Source organism: Emydura macquarii, unplaced genomic scaffold (genome assembly GCF_026122565.2).
Source record: "Emydura macquarii macquarii isolate MOO-44397 ecotype Brisbane River unplaced genomic scaffold, CSIRO-AGI_Emac_v2 contig_1363, whole genome shotgun sequence".
Classification (NCBI taxonomy): Eukaryota; Metazoa; Chordata; order Testudines; family Chelidae; genus Emydura; species Emydura macquarii.
The window spans coordinates 12,993,850-13,010,433 of record NW_027131500.1 but is presented as its reverse complement, the minus strand read 5'-3'; the positions used below and the strand labels follow the sequence as shown (position 1 = coordinate 13,010,433).

The 16,584-nt window shown below is 35.6% G+C and overlaps 1 protein-coding gene across 2 annotated transcripts in view; it reads left to right on the top strand.

The window, feature by feature from the left end:
• TLL1 (tolloid like 1) overlaps positions 1-16,584 on the top strand; it is a 191,706-nt gene that overhangs the window by 135,096 nt on the left and 40,026 nt on the right. For both annotated transcript variants that reach the window (XM_067551980.1, XM_067551979.1), the window contains exons 9-13: positions 400-515; positions 7,032-7,134; positions 9,107-9,223; positions 10,508-10,653; positions 15,716-15,911. In XM_067551980.1, the coding sequence (XP_067408081.1) occupies positions 400-515; positions 7,032-7,134; positions 9,107-9,223; positions 10,508-10,653; positions 15,716-15,911 (678 nt within the window). The remainder of the gene's footprint in view (positions 1-399; positions 516-7,031; positions 7,135-9,106; positions 9,224-10,507; positions 10,654-15,715; positions 15,912-16,584) is intronic.

Genomic DNA, 16,584 nt, shown 5'->3' with positions numbered 1-16,584 from the left:
CTTTTGTTTTAGTTCTTCTTAGATAATTTGGGTACAGGTGTGTTTCTTGTAAATTGTTTCTTTTCAGAAAGTTTACAGAAATAAAGTTGTGTATAATTTTGTCAGGTGATTTTCAGCCATGACATTTTTAAGACTCTAAGATTTTAGTTATGTCAGCTGCACGCCATATAAGTGAAAGGGTTCATGGAAAGAAAACCCTGTGCATTAAAAAAAAATGCATAGCAGACTGATTTAAATCATTGCTTTGACTAAAGCATAACATCACTAGACTGCTTTTCATTCTGCCCCTGTATTGAATCAAATCAATTCTAAATAAATACTGTAAAGGAGAAACTTCTTCCTGTGTGCCTTAGAAGATGCATGAATTTCTCTGTTTTTACCATGTTTTGTTTCTTTCAGCATGTGGTGAAACACTGCAAGAATCTACAGGCAACTTTTCCTCTCCAGGATTTCCAAATGGCTATCCTTCCTACACACACTGTATATGGCGAATCTCTGTTACCCCTGGAGAAAAGGTACTTAACTATTATTTCACCTCCTCCTTCCCTCAAAATAAATACAAGCATTCCCTTTTTAAAAGATACTTTTCCCTGTTTATTTAGCTTTTCTTTTCACTTTTTTAATAACATTTGCATAATATCATGAACTGATTCAATTCCTTGAGCCAATATGATACAGAATTTGAACTTTAGGTAATTGGTTTGACTTTGGCCCATGATATTAGATGCTCAAATTAGTTGCCATCTGATGGTTGTTGAAGTGAAACGAGTTCATGGTTTTAGTTCACTTCCTAGTAGGTAGGTGTTCATATAACAAAAACCCCTCAAAACTTGCACCCTCATTGACAGCCTCTGCCTAGAAGGGTTTAATAGGCCTGGAGCTTCCAATACCTTCTCATCTGCATGGATGGTCCTTCCGGGATGGGGCTGAGCCACATTATTTGGGCAGTGTGGGAAAACCTAGATTGATAGTGCGGCCTACCTGATACCAGCGCTCTTAGTGCGGTCAGTGGGCTTATATCTGTAAAGTGAATATTATACAGTGGAAAGTAGGAAGAAGCTACATGAATATTAAATGTATCATTGTAAGTGTTCTCTGGTGTTGTTCTGGTGGAGAATTTGTATGCCTTTATCTTGGGGGTTTAAGCTTGATTGTGAAACTTTGCATGACACTGAAGCAGGGTTCAAGTTCTCAGCCAGGGAGTAAATTTTAGAAAAAAAAAGGAGGGAGAAAATTATTGAGCTGGTATTAAGTAGGGGAAGGAAATGAAGCTTCCTTTCACAAAGTTTCTTTGATGTTGAAGGTACAAGCCAGCTCTTCTTTTCTAGGACATTGTTACAGTTTCAAAGGCATTCCAGCTTTTACCATATTTTGTTTTCATTTATTTATTAGGATACTGACCTTCCTCAAAGTAAACAGATTCAGTGGGATGAAGGGATGTATGGAGATTTTCCCACAGACAAAATATGCAGAAAAAATTACAGAAGTACATTTTAAAGAGGTGGAGAGGGTATCAGGAGGACAATATTATGCAAACTAATATAGCTTTGAAGAGAGAGCTATAGAACCAAGAAGTACCCTCCATATTAGAGTAAAAAAAAACCCAACCCAAATCCACATATTCCACCAGAGATTGCATTCAGACCATACCCTGTTCTCCCACTCAGTATGGGGCTTTCTTCTCTCAAAACAAAATTACTTTATTCTTCGTTTTCTCCAAGTGTGCATCTCTACAGCCTAATGAACGTGTTTATTTATTGATGCACTGATAGATCCCAGAGAGTGGTGAGAGCTATTCCCATTGTTATGAATAAAAGACAAAGCCTTTTGGAATGTGTTAGTCCTACTCTTGGCAGGCACGTGAAACAGGATGAAAAATAAGCAGTCTCAAAAGTTCTGAGGATGTTGGTTGCACTGCAAGATGGCAGGGAGTGGCAAGTAAAAAACAACTGAACAGGAGAAGGTTTGCATAAAGGAAGCAAACACACCTGGAAGGATACTTTTACATCCCTGCTACCTACGCTGCCATGCAGTTAATGCTACTGTAGAGCAAACAAATTAATGTCATACGTTCTTTTCTCTTCTCCAGTAAAACAAATAAATAAAGTTGTAGTGTAAAGTTGTTTTGTTCAACTTAGAAAGTAGTTATTTCTAAGGATTTCTAGTACATATACAGCTTTGTATAAATGGATCTAAGGAGGCCTTAAGTTTATTATAGTATGTTAATAATGTTGTTGCAGTGCTCAGAGACACCAACCAGGAGTAGGGCCTCATTGTGCTAGACATTGTACAAACTCATAGCAAGAGTGAGCCCCTGCCTTTAAGATCTTACAGTCTAAGAAGACAAAAAAATGATGGACAGAGAATGATTCCCTAAATATACTTTGATATGACATATAGTATTTATTGGGCACAACTCCATCCTCAGTCTCTGAAAAAATTGTCATTGATTTCTGTAGCAGCGGAAAGCAGAATATACATATTTTGTGTATGTGTTCCATGTATTAAAATCAAAGGATTCATTTCTGCCAGTCTTATTCACACTGAGTAGTACCTTACTTGAAATAAATGGGAATACTTGCAGAGTAAGGTACTTAATGTGAGTAAACGCTGGCAGAATCAGGGTCTAAGAATTAATTGACACACATCACAGTACCTCAGAAACAGACATTTATGTCTGTTTCATCAAAAATATATGGATGATGGTAGAAAATCAGTCTCTTATTCCATAGCAATTCCTATGAAGAAACAATTGAGACATAATTATGTTTGTATTTTACTTTCTTGGCTTTTAAACACTGAAATAAATGGTACAATAATGTTCAGTGCCATTTGTTTAGGGATTTTGCAATGCATATTCATTTGCTCCTAAAATAAGATGTGACGTAATGATTGACTGAGAAATCTTAACTCTAAATTTCCTGGCTTCTTGTGCTCTGATTTCTTTGGACTGAACGTTATATTGTTTCAGCATAGTTTGGTGGTGTTTTGGTGGATGTGTTATTCCCCCCCTCTGTATTCACTTCAGACTCCATGCTGACTTATGCTAGCACAGACCCTTTGTGGGGTCACTGGTGGTAAGAAATTCAGAGGGATGAGTTGGCAATGATGCAGAGTGCTTTTGCCAATGGGGGATGGAAATTGCCAGAAGAACTTGAAATATGTACAGAACATTTGCTGGAAAAATGGAGTGGTTAGAGCAGCCAGAGAGTTGATTCATTTATCTTTTGCCTTCCCACAGGAATTAATGCTATACCATCAGCAAAAGAATTGAGGGAGGGTGGTATTGGTAACACACCCTGCCATCTACCAAGTGAATCCGTGCTTTCTGGCTCAGAGGATTTAGTTGGCAGAAGGAGCTAAAACTGTACCAATGTTTTCTGAATCTGGGCCTTTGAATATGTTGTATTACTTTCTGTTTTTCCTTTAGCCTTTATATGGATACTTAAATAGGACAAATAATCCTCAGATATTATGGGAGGAAAATTCAAATATGAAAGTCCCCCAAAAAATCAGCCTTGCAGAAATGTATAGGATTGCCCTGTTTCTACAAGGTATTTTGTTCTTTTTTGTCCCAGCTGGCAAAAGGTGTGATATCTTATTCTGTTTGAGGCTGCAATGGCATAACTGAATTTGCTTACGTAACCAATAATTTCTTAATTGTGCTGACAAATGTTCATTGATTGTCTATCTCTGGAGACTTTCAGTCATCCTGTCCCCTTGAACTACTGTTCAGCCTTGTCTCCAGCTCTCCACATTTCTGCAGAGTTGCAAAATGGAACCTTAAATATATTCATGTTGATTTCTGATCACGAATCATGCCGTTTTTAGCTCAGTTGTGCAACAGGCATAAAACTGACTACAGTAGTACTGAAGGAATCCTATATATTGTAAGAAGCGATAACTCTGATACGGTGTGTTTCCCATAACAAAGCTCTTTGTTATCTCATTCATTGAGTGAATAAAATGTTAAAGTTCTTCATTATCTTTTTGAATTACACATTTATAAATGCATCCAGGGACTTTTCACACTTACATATTACATAATGGAAAGAGATTGTTATTAGAACTAGTTTTCCATTAAGGTTATATTTACTTTTGTTTTCGAAGTTCATGGAAAGGAGATTCAATACGTAAAAATAGATAACCAAAGTATGAAAAAATATCACCTAATACTTTATATCTTCCAATGCAAATCATTAATACATTTCTCTAAAAAGATGTTAACTCCTAGTGTAATAAAGAAAATCATACAGCAGATTAAGGAACAATTGTGACAGATTTTTGAAGTAGTCAGTTCTGATCCCTAGGCTCAGGTTTTAAGTCTACCATATAATTTCATTAATATTCCAGCATTTCAGGTCTTAGCTTCTGAAACAACCATGACTCAGAATTCCTACAACTGTTAATTTGTGAGATGATGAAATAAGACCTAAATGTTGTATCTTTTCCAATTTATCATAATTAATATTGAAAATATTAATTCTTTGCTTGCAGATTTACTAATTTAAAACTAGATTATGGCTGGCATACATTAAGGTGGAAAGTTCACAAAGACCAAGTAATGGTTGGCCAGCTTTGGGGCAGTCCCTTCACTTAAGGGGGTGTAGGTCCTGTTTTCAAGATGATCTCCACAGACCTTATAGTATCCCTAAAAGAATGAGGAGTAGGGAGAAGCATGCTTTGTTTTCCCTTTTCACCCCAACTGCCAAGCAGCAGAGCAGGACAGCTGCACAAGGCACTGTTGCACTCATTAAGGGGCATGGCAGTTCATGTTCCCTGCAGCACACCAGGGAGCTCTGGGAAAGTGTTTCTGATGCTTACCCTGCTGCAATGTGTCTTTGCATCACCCCAGTGCAGGGCTGCGTTAAAGGCACAATCTAGCCATTAAAGGATATTTCTCTCACTAGTGCGCTTAGCCTTGATTTTGTTTAAATCCATTGTTTAAATCCATTGTTTCGTTTTCTTGCTGATAGAGGAGAGGTTTACCCAGTATTTTAAATGAGTGTCCATCTAACTTTTTTCCCAGTAATGCCTAACTGTTAAGTTGGGATATTCAAAATAAGGAAGAAACTATTTTTTCTTCACTTTAAACTCTTTTCCTTTTCTTAGTGTTCATTTGCTTCCAATCACTTACATTTTAACTGTATATTAGTTTCCCTACAATATCTAATTTTTTATCTTCTATTATAAGATTAACTTGTCTGGGAAAGTTTGTGATTTGTGGATAAATACTGTAATATATATTCCTTAAAAAAGGATATATGGTACACCCTGGAAGTAAACCTTAAAGTGACTATTTGGGTCCGTTCAGATTAAAATGTTGTTTTTTCTCATCACAGCTGGAGTAAGAGAGATTCCCTGACAGTTTTAACTGACACACGCAGCTGGTACATGGCTGCCATGGGAATATTTTGTAGTAGTGTGAAATTTAAATTAGTGCACAGTAGCAAATGTTTCCTGTCTAGCAGCATATTTAAAGTTTGAGTATCCAGTGTTAAAGTCAAATGATACAAGCAAAAATAGTCTGTAGAACAGTGTCTGTAATGATGTTTTCGGTTGTAGAGCAAGTATTCTTTGGATCAGTCTTTTTATTGAATATTTGATAACATACAATCAGGAATTTAAAAAAAAAAGACTTTTGATCTCTTAAGCAAAATGCAGTTTCAAGAAAATAAGGTAAAGGGGTTTGCTTTCCCCATTGCCCAGGGAGGCCAATTTTACCCATATTTACATGTGTGCAACTCGTACTGAAGTCATTAAGAGTTAACCCATATGAAGCAGGGACAGAATGGTTTCCAGGTTTGGTTTGAACGTTTAGAAGTTCTAGATTAAAGAAAGGAATAAGGGCAAAGAAGGAAAATAAAAGCTAATGAAAGCCTGTGAATTCTAGAATCTATTTTACAGACTAAACTTGAAACTTGAAATGAGTGATTCTTTATCTTCTTGTTATGCTGACCTTCTCTTAAATCTGACCCCACTGTAAAAATCATTGTTTCATGATGGTGCCCTTGCCTTTATCCCCTTACAAAGTATGTTAATTTCAGGCTACAAAAATAATATCCAAGTGAAACCAAAATGTATTAACTTTGACCTTAGTGATGGATTGCAGTATTATTTCTTTTAATGCTCTTAATGCTTTATATGTTTACAGCCATTCTTTCCCAGCAATGCCAAGGCTATAAGAGAGATTTTACTATATATTAATTTCACATAGACTGGGCCAGATTGCTAAGACAGTGCCAGTAAGCCAGGAACCAACTGATGGCCATTGTGAATGTGAGGCCTCGATTAACTCTATTTCAGTTGAAAACTAAAACCTACATATAAGAATTCTGGAGAAAACAGGATCCTCTGATGCATTAATCTGAATGCTCCTTCAGCAGTGCTGATGTCATTAACTAAAAAATGTTCTGGATGTGTATATATGGATACACTCCGTTCTTTTCAGCATGAGTGAAAGAGAATGCAAGTTCTGAAGTTTAAGGTATACACCAAATTCTGATTTTTGTAACTGAAACCTTGTTATGACTTTTATTTAGGGGTTGTTCTAAAAGTGATAATGTATCCAATTTTTTTTTAATGATCTTGCTTACAACACTGGTCATGTCCTCACACTGAATGCACACCACATGATTTCTGAATGTAGAGCAAGTTCTCAAAGTAGTAAGGGAAAGAGAACATTGGTGGTATTATATCCATAAGTGACATTTATACACAAAGATATTACAGACGAGCCAACGTTCTGTTCACTGTAAGGAATCTGTTAAGCTAAAGTAGTCAACCTTAAGTCTGCCAGTTTACCTTACATAAATATACATCAGTACCTGTAGTAGTTTCTTAAACTTTTACTATAGGAAATAACTTGAATACTGTCAAAGGAGTAGCTATTTAACTATCAGGCAATTGGCGAGACTTTAAGGATGTTCACTGTGACTTTGGTTTCACAGCATATTGGTTGGGCTGTCTTTATTCTAGTGTTAACTACAACCAATTTAATTATATGGCTGCTATTCTCCTCTGCATTGCAGATTGTTTTAAACTTTACTACAATGGACCTGTACAAGAGCAGTCTCTGCTGGTATGACTATATTGAAGTAAGAGATGGCTACTGGAGAAAATCACCTCTGCTTGGTATGAAACTGTTCCCACTGCGCTGTCTATGGTTACCAAAGTTGTTCAACGTATAGTTAGCATACAGAAATTTGCAATACAATGTATAGTTCAAAGTATAATTAGCATAAATAATTTTGCAAACCTTTGAAAAACTGCAAAATGCTCAGAATATTAATAAATAAAAATACTCCTCACTCCTCCAAAACAAGAAACAAACAAAAAAAAAACCCAACAAGGAAATAAATGTTCATCTCAGTGGAGCAAGAGGTTATTAAGCAGATCTTGAAACCGAGCATGACAAATGAGTATGTGTGTGCTTAAAATATCTGCTCATGCAGTATTTCTGTGTTTTAAATAACTAGGTTGTATAGATTTGATGATAAAACTTCAGGAATATTTTTTGAGTAAGTCAATGTCTCATGTACTACCAGTCAGCATAACTGGTAATTAACTTCCTGTGACTAGAACACCAGCTGTACAGTTCTACTTATCAGCTTTGTCTCTTTAATTTCTCTGTGTGGATAGGAGAGAACTTTCAGTTTGAGTAATGGACATTCAACCCACCAAGATCTTCTTGCAAGTCAATGATGTAGCCCATGAGACACCCTTTTCTTTAATAGAGACAGAGGTGTGGCTGGAAAGATTTGAAGCCCCATCATGCCATGCTCAGACCGTGGAATGCTGGGACTTTTAGTTTGTATAGGATGGGAACTGGTACTTATTGCTTCAGGCTCTACTCTGGTATAATGTAGATAAACAAGAGAATTGTTAAACTGGGGCAGAAAAAACCCCTAAGATTTTATATTTTTTGCCTTTTTAACTAATATAATTTATGCCAGAGCTATTCTGTGGAATTTGAGAAAAATATTTGAAATGTTAATAAATTATTTCTTGCATATTTCAGTACAAGTAATTATTACATTTCTGAACAAGCAGATGCACTGACATCCCTACTTGCTCAGTTAGTGTGAATATATATCTTTGACATTTATGTGGCTATAAAATGTGTATTGCATGCTACCACATACATAGTAGTGGTATTCATGTCTATGTGATAAATTGCAGATTCACATGATAAATTATATGTATTATGTACCTTTGACTTCCATGCCTGCTGTCTACCCACTAATCCCATCTACTTCAAAAGGCTGTCATTTTTAAATTTAAAAAAAATATACCAGAGAAGCATTGCCTTTTTTCCTCCCACAAGCTGACATTCAATCAGTCTGAGGTCCAGGATGCATAATGCTTAATTCTAGATCAGTGACAGGTTTAAAGTATGATATCTTTTGACCCACTGTGGTTAGAAAGAGGAATACCTGCCCCCATTCCTCTGAGACTTTTATATTTGGTCTGATGGTTCTAAAGGAGCCTTGGAACTGGGAATAATAGCACCAACAAAATTATTATAAAATCTCTGTCTCTCTCTCATGTATGTGTTAGGTCCCAATTGTGCAAAAATGTATGTGTTTAACTTTAATCATTTGAGTAAGTCATATGTATATAAACAGGTCTGGTAGAATTTGATTTTTTTTAAAATAATTTTGATGGATAATGTCAACATTTATTTTAAAGCATTTTTAATTGATTTTAAATTTTCAAGGTTGTGGGAAATTATGAAGAGGGGGGCTGGGCAACAGGGGAGGTCAGACAATAATTATTTAATGACAGTAGCTTTTGAGATTTTAAAAGTTAAAGCTTTATAACTATTAAAACTTGTCAACATCATATGTCAAAATGTACAAAGTAAATATTGTTAAATCATACTCTAATAAGTTCTCAAGGAACATTTTTCTGACTTTGCTTATCTGTAAATATCTATTATTATCAATGGAAATATTATTGTTGATTTGTGATGGTGAAATCAGCATTTATTGATAAAAAGCTAATCCTTCCCGGCCTATTTATAAAGTTAAACACACATGTTTGACTTGAAGGATTTGGGCCTGGAAGATGACATAAAGTACACTTATTCATTGCTTGTTTTTAGGCAGGTTCTGTGGTGACAAACTGCCAGAAGTACTCACATCTACTGACAGCAGAATGTGGATAGAGTTCCGTAGCAGCAGTAATTGGGTAGGAAAAGGTTTTGCAGCAGTTTATGAAGGCAAGTCACTGTGAATATTAAAAATGACTTAATCCTATGGATAAAGATTAACAAGAAACATTTTAATATCATGAGAAAAGTGGACACTGATAAATAGTTAACTTCATCTAAAATTAGTTTTCTTAATTTTTAAACAGACAGTTTTGTTGTTTTGGTGTGGACCATCAACTTGACAGATGTACAGTTTTGAAATTGCTGATGTGATCACATTACAGATGTCATCCTTTCTAATAACATCAGTAATGGCAATCATAAGTATATCTTGCACATTTTTAAAATTCCTTAACTAAATGATAGTTTGAAACTCTCCAACTTTCTCAGTAGATTTTAAGTTCTGTTCTTTAGTACGTACACTTCTACACAGAGCTTACAAAACAAGGACATTTCCATTTTCCTTTAGTTCAGGTGTGTTGAGTCCAATTTGTTAATGACACCTCTGAAATTTAATATGGCCATTTCTTTGTCATGGGAAGTATTGGGAGTGGGGAGTTGCTGCATATTTCTTGTTGGATGTTTTGTTTAAGCGGCAGCATTGAAGAGAAAATGTATTTAATGTTTTGTTCTATACTTTTAGTTCTATATTTCCCCACCTTCCTTTACAAAATCTAGTTCTACTCCTTCATGTACTGTAGTTTAAGTAAATGAGAAAGTTAATAGACACCTGCTTGAAATACAGTAAAGCTCAGTTTAACACTGTTTAGTATATTTAGATATTTAGATATTTAATATATAATTATAGGCCCCAATCCTGAAAACACTTATGCATTTGAATAACTTTAGTCATGTGGTTATTCCACTGAACTGAAAGTATAAGTGTTTCCAGGATTAGACTTTAATTTGTAGGTAAAGATTCATAGATTACTGTAGAGGATGAAGTTTCTGTCTCAATATTCTGTTTTACTGAGGCTAATAAACTCTACATGAGGACATGGTTATTTATAAGAAATGTATGTTACATAACCCCCAAAGGCATATAAAAAGTGAAATTATTTTGTGACTATTTTAATAATGTCTTTTTAAAAAGTCACAAATCATAAATATCATTGATTCCAGAGTCTTCTCCAGTGTTTAAGGTACTGAATTATTAAACACAGTAAACACTCTGTGTAAACAAAAATGTGCAGTAGTTTAAACTGCCAACCTTGATTTCAGGAATTTGACCTTTTTAGAGAGTGCACATTTTTTCTTGTATAATTTCATCACCACACAAAAATATCAGTTCAAGAAGAGGGGAAAATGTCAGTCCTAAAAATATACTTAGATTGAGTTTTGTGCTCTCATCAGCAATCTGTGGAGGTGAGATCCACAAAAACGAAGGCCAGATCCAGTCTCCTAATTATCCTGATGACTACAGACCAATGAAGGAATGTGTGTGGAAAATAACAGTGTCACAGAACTACAATGTCGGATTAACCTTTCAGGCATTTGAGGTAAAGCCATTTAACTGATCTCAGCAAACCATCTAGTGGATAAATGACAGTGCCATTTAAGGGAATCCTCATTAACCCAATGAAGAAACAAAGAATTCTCTGTTTTGTATTTTTTTTTTTTTAAAGTAACCTCTACTGCTGAAGTTTCTTTTCCTTAGGACCTTTCCTGTTGCAGAAATTTTCAAGAAGATTAAAGGGGTTTTACATTATCTGTGCTATTTGAATTGGAATGTTTTAAGTACTGACAATAGTTTCTTTTGACAAATGCATAATCCTGTTCCGCAAGACTGCTTTAGGATTCTATTAAATAATAGAGCTGTTATTTCTTTTCTAAATCTAATTGTTAAAAAAAGGAATGTCTTTCTGGAAAGAAACCAGTTTTCTACTTTTATTATGCAAAAAGGGGTACTGTATTTTAAAAAAAGCCAAATTCTTAAAATGGTCTAAAAGTCCATATTTTTAAAATGTAACATCTCTATAGTGTATCTCTGTAAATATTTTTATTGAATGGCACAGGCCAGTAAACTTGTCCCTAACAAAGGCAATTGATATTTCATACAACCCATTTTACATACTATATGTGCTGATTTGAAGTTCACTGCTAAGTTTAGTAAATACTCTTGTTGTCTACTCTTTCTGTTTAAATATTTCATTAATGTATTGAATTTGGGAACAATGGCTCAGATCAGCAAAGATACTTAGGTGCCTAACCTCCAGATTTAGGCACCTAAACCTCAGATTTAGGTGTTTAAGTTGCAGTTTTGGCTCCACGGCAATCCACATCTCCCACTATTTTAGGTGGGTCCCTGCCTATTGTGCTGGCTATTGTGGAGTGCATTCTTCAGTCCCTATCTCTCTCCATTCATTTGATAGGGAGATTAGGTACCTAACTGAGGCTTTGTGGATCTCAATGGTGTTTCTGTAATTTCCTATTTGCCTAAAATTGACCCTTATCATAGCAATGCCCAAGTCCCTTTGTGCATCCAGGCAAATATGTCTGTCTGTTTCATCTCTATTGTTCCTGATCCTTCAGCCTTTAAGTGACTTGCCACCGTTTAAAATCAATGGGAATTCTGACACAGAATTATCAAAAGAGCAGGCCTAAGTGGCCAAATTTATCGTCAGTAATGACCATATATTATAAACATTAGAAGAGACTTTCATAGTTGTTACCTGCAGTCTCCTATCTTTTTGTCAGTCCTAAATTAATGTCCCACAAAATACAGGGTAGAATACTCTTCCCCAGCCCAAGAATCCTTTTGAATGTAGTTAGACTTCCACAGTTCTGGCTCAGAGTTACCTATAGTATCATGTCCATCTCTCTCTTTTGAAAATTGTTTTAAACGGACAGTATTCAGAGTAATTCCATAGTTCTTAATCTTCTTCCTTGTATGGCTCATGTAAATGTAGAGCAACAACTATAATTTTACAGCTAGACAATTGTGTCTCGAGTAGCAGAGTGTATTGCTGTGATGCCTCCTTTGTATTTGTGAATTGGGCATTGAGTTGTTATATGTTCCATGGTCTGTTCTAGTTGACCATAGTCGCACACTGGAGACTCTTTAATTTTTCATTTTTGCAGCAAGTATCCTCATCTGCCATGGTTTGTTTTTAATAAGACCTGCTATATCAAACTATAGAGTCCATTGTCATGGATCAGGATTGATTAGGCAGCTCTATGAAATCTGACATTAAACAAGATTACTTTGTATAATGGACAAGGAATGCCTTTCCTGCAATAGCTATATGAACAAAAACACAGAGCAGTGGTTCTTATTTTTATTACTACCTGAGAGGAATTAGTTTGTCTTCTCTGAAATGGCAAAAAACAGTTTCTCTCTGCTGCATATAAACTAAACAAGCAATGTCCAAATTCAAGCTTATATTGGCAGCATCTTTTACTAAGTCATCATAATTTGGTGTCACTTCTTGTTACAAGAACTTTTGCTTCACCGTCTCATGTGCTGAAAACTCAAGAGACAAAAAGTGGTTGGAAAAGATATCAAGGAAACAGATAAAACAAACAAACAAAAAAAAAGAAATTAAATCAATATTGGATATATGTGTGGCTGAACTGCAGTTCACTTCCCAAATATATTAATTCATGAGTGTTAAGGGTTTTTTATAGTCCCTTGTGTATCTGTAACAGACCAATTTGGAATGTTCTGTTACAAATGACAAAAGGTATCAGATATCCTTAAGTAGTTTATAGTACTATAGCAAAATGATCTCAAATCTGGGTTCAAAGATGTCACTTAATTTCAATATCATTGGTGCATTGCCCAGCAAAACAGAAATGTGATTTAAAAATCAAAAGTCCCTATGTCAGGTTGAACCAAAAATAGTGAAGGGCAGACAGAAGTTACTACAGTGTGTTTGTATGAAAATTATTTGTTTGTCCGTTGTAAGGTGCTTTTGTGTCAGATAAATTCTGATTGTACATAGTGCATTAAAATAACTTTATAAATAACCTCCAGTTTATAATTAAATCCCCAGAAAAATCAAGACCTTCAGATCTTATCACTGAGTCATCTTGTTTTGTGGGCATTGCAGCTTCTGCAGAGTGTAGGATCACCTGCTCTTCTTTAGCTCACTGATAGAGGAATTGCACTATGATTTAGGCAAAGCAGCATAAATATTAGCTTCATTAACTCCACTTCCTTGCTTTTCTGGTGTTGTAGAAGCACTCTCTCTTCTCTCTCTCTCAATCTCTCCTGCTGGAGATGTTCCACTTTGTATAAATAATTAAATATTCTTTGGGCCAGAAGAGAGAGTGACTTCATAGCCCAGTGGTAGGGCACTCAGCTGCAATCAGGGAGACCCAAGTTCAAGTTTTTGCTAGTCCAAATCATGCAGAGCAAAGACTTGAACCTGAATTTTCCACATTCAAGGTGAGCGCACTGCCATTGGGCTATTGACTATTCTGGGATTGAAAAATAAATTCTTATAATCTGTCTGAGACAGTAAAGATTTTGAAAATAAGAATCCAGACTGTCCTGACAGGCAGCCAAACTTTCTGGGGACTTCAAATTGGGTGTTACCTCCAGAAGGGAAGGAAATTTGGGGTTCTGTGTATGTCTCTTTACTTCTTCACATATCACACACTGTATAACCATTAAATGTGAGAAAGCAGAACTGGACCTGAGCTGTGACTCTTAAACACCAGCCCATTAGATCTGATGAGAAACCTCCTCTAACTCACTTTGTGAGACAGTATTAGGGCATGAGAGGAAAAGGAGGTATAGAACAGATTGGTTTGGGAGAATTGGTCAATGTCCTGCCAAGTTCCCACCTGTCTTACCCTCTTTTGGGCCATGTCCAACTACCTTCTCTGGATCTCCATGGTCACTTCAACCAGCCTCATCTAGTCCTGGAGTCCCCTTTCTGGCCACTGCTGCTGCCTCCATCATGTGGATTTCTCTGGCTTTCTTTCATTCTTGTTCTGTCATGCTGCCTTGACTTTCTTCAGCAGCTGACTGTTCATACTACCGACAAAGCTACATTTTTTGCTTTAAAAAATTAAAATACATTTTATTTATTTACTAACAATTTGCATGTTTTTCACCCCCATGTAATTTGAAACAATATAGTTTTAACCCTCCAATAAACAGGTGATGGGCCCAATCTGAACTCAGTGGGAGTCATTCTGTTACTTTAAATAGGTGTTGGATCAAACTCTAAACTGGGAAGCATAGCAGACATTTGCAGCTTAGCATAGCAGACCTTTCCACAGTAGCGCTGCCAGATAACACAACAGCATAATGTCCTAAAATTTGAGTCTCAGATAAGGAAAACACACTTCAAATCAGTTCTTTTTATTTGTCGCCAAAGGGTTTTAAAGTTATTTATTACTTGTCCAAAAACACTATATTTATCCTATGGTTTATATTTCAGGTTGTAACTAGTTAATCTCTAAGTATTATTAGTATTGGAACCATTTGCAGTGGTATTGCACTAAAAATAAATTAATCTAGTCAAATGATCACCTTACTTGAATGTTTGGTGTAAATCAATAACACTTAAGTCGGTTGATTTTTACAGTCTTAGATGTTTAACAACTTACCACTGCCCAAAATAGATTTTTATCTTTCTTCCACTGCCAAAAATGAAAGGTGATGCTCAGAAAGGAAACTGGCATTTTACTTCAATGGGAGTTGGGCATATGTAATTTAGAGCTGAATTTGGCCCATAAAATATTTTCCAACTTCCCCTCTAGAGTGGAACGGTGTTCCCAATCATAGAACAAAACTGAGTTGCTGAATGACCTTATGCTCCTGTAAATGTAAACTGTGAACAAAAAATAAAGTTAGACCCTTCACTGATTTTAATGGTCTTGGGAGCAGACCAATATACCCTACCTCTGAGTATAATAGCTTTTTACTCTATTACTGTTAATAAAATAATGCTAACAGAATTTCATTATAATTGTTAATATTAAAAAGTTCTCAGTTCTTTAAAACATTGGAACGTGAAGTTGTACATTTAAAATTTACGCTCTAAACCTTTGAAAAACTGGTGCTCAGCTAGACATATGCCTGACCACAGCATTAGTCATGCATGTGAAACTCCTAATAAAGTCAGTAATGCAATAATTATGCCACAGGTTCTTATGATCTTTCTTACTTACCACCTTAACTCTGGTTCTGATGCTACTCATGATCAAAATGCCAAGATGGCTCTCTCTAATACCTAAGACCCTGACCTTGCAAACACATAAGCCCCTGTAGCATTACTCATGCAAGTAGTCCACTTCTTTCTATGGTATTGCTTACATGGTGAAAATTATATGTATGCTTACGTGTATGCAGGATTTGAGCCTTAGATAAGAAAATGGACAAGTTTTGTACAAGAGGGACAAAATTCATTCTTTTAAAAATAAACAAAACAAAAACAAAACTGAGCAGGTTTACTCCCTCTCCCCACATAAAAGAATCAGAAATCCAAATGTACTAAGAAAAAGCTTCTTAGTTCTATAATAGTTTCTATTCCACTTGCCTAAACAAAACTCCTTTATGTTATGTGTTAGTCCATGGTTAAACAGAGCATTGTTGTATACTTACAGATCGAAAGACATGACAACTGTGCCTATGACTACTTAGAAGTCCGAGATGGAACCAGTGAAACTAGTCCTTTGATTGGCCATTTCTGTGGCTATGATAAGCCTGAAGACATTAGATCTACCTCTAATACCCTGTGGATGAAGTTTGTTTCTGATGGAACAGTTAACAAAGCAGGGTTTGCTGCTAATTTTTTTAAAGGTTTGTATTATATGGGCATTGGCTTTCCATGTGTTATTGAAAATAAAGAAGAATTACAATTTTTGTATGTTCTGTTACAAAAAATATTAAAGATACAGTGCATGTAGAATACAAGATGAATATTATTTTAGTTCCTGTTCTGATTAGAAGGGAGTAGCCTGATTTTTTTCTTACCTTCTACGACCTCTTTCTTATTCAGTTATCAGTATCTGGGGAAAATGTTACCAGATCAAAATGGCAATGTTTTTATATTCACTTTGCTCACGTGTAAATGATGCCAGGTGGTGAGAAATCAAACCCAATCTGTCTTCCTAATTTCTTCAGTTTCAAATGATTGGTTGAATGTTGAAGCATCTTTGACAGAGATGTAATTACTCCTGTTAAACATGATTAGAGGATAATTGTGTTGGCAGACATATAAAAAATAATTGAAAGAATAAAATTTCAATAGAAATAGTATTGTCTGAGAAGTTCATGTATTGTTGTGCTCTCTTAAATAGAAAATGTACCATTCTTTCTAATTGCTTAAAGCTACACTGTCACTTTATTATCTGCCAAAAGCAAGCGCAAGTGCATAGTGGAGCTGCCCTAGGTAGATCTCAGGAAGCATACTGTGACTTTGAGAGTCACAATCTCCCTTTCAGTTTCCTTACTGCTCCAGGGAGGAAATAAA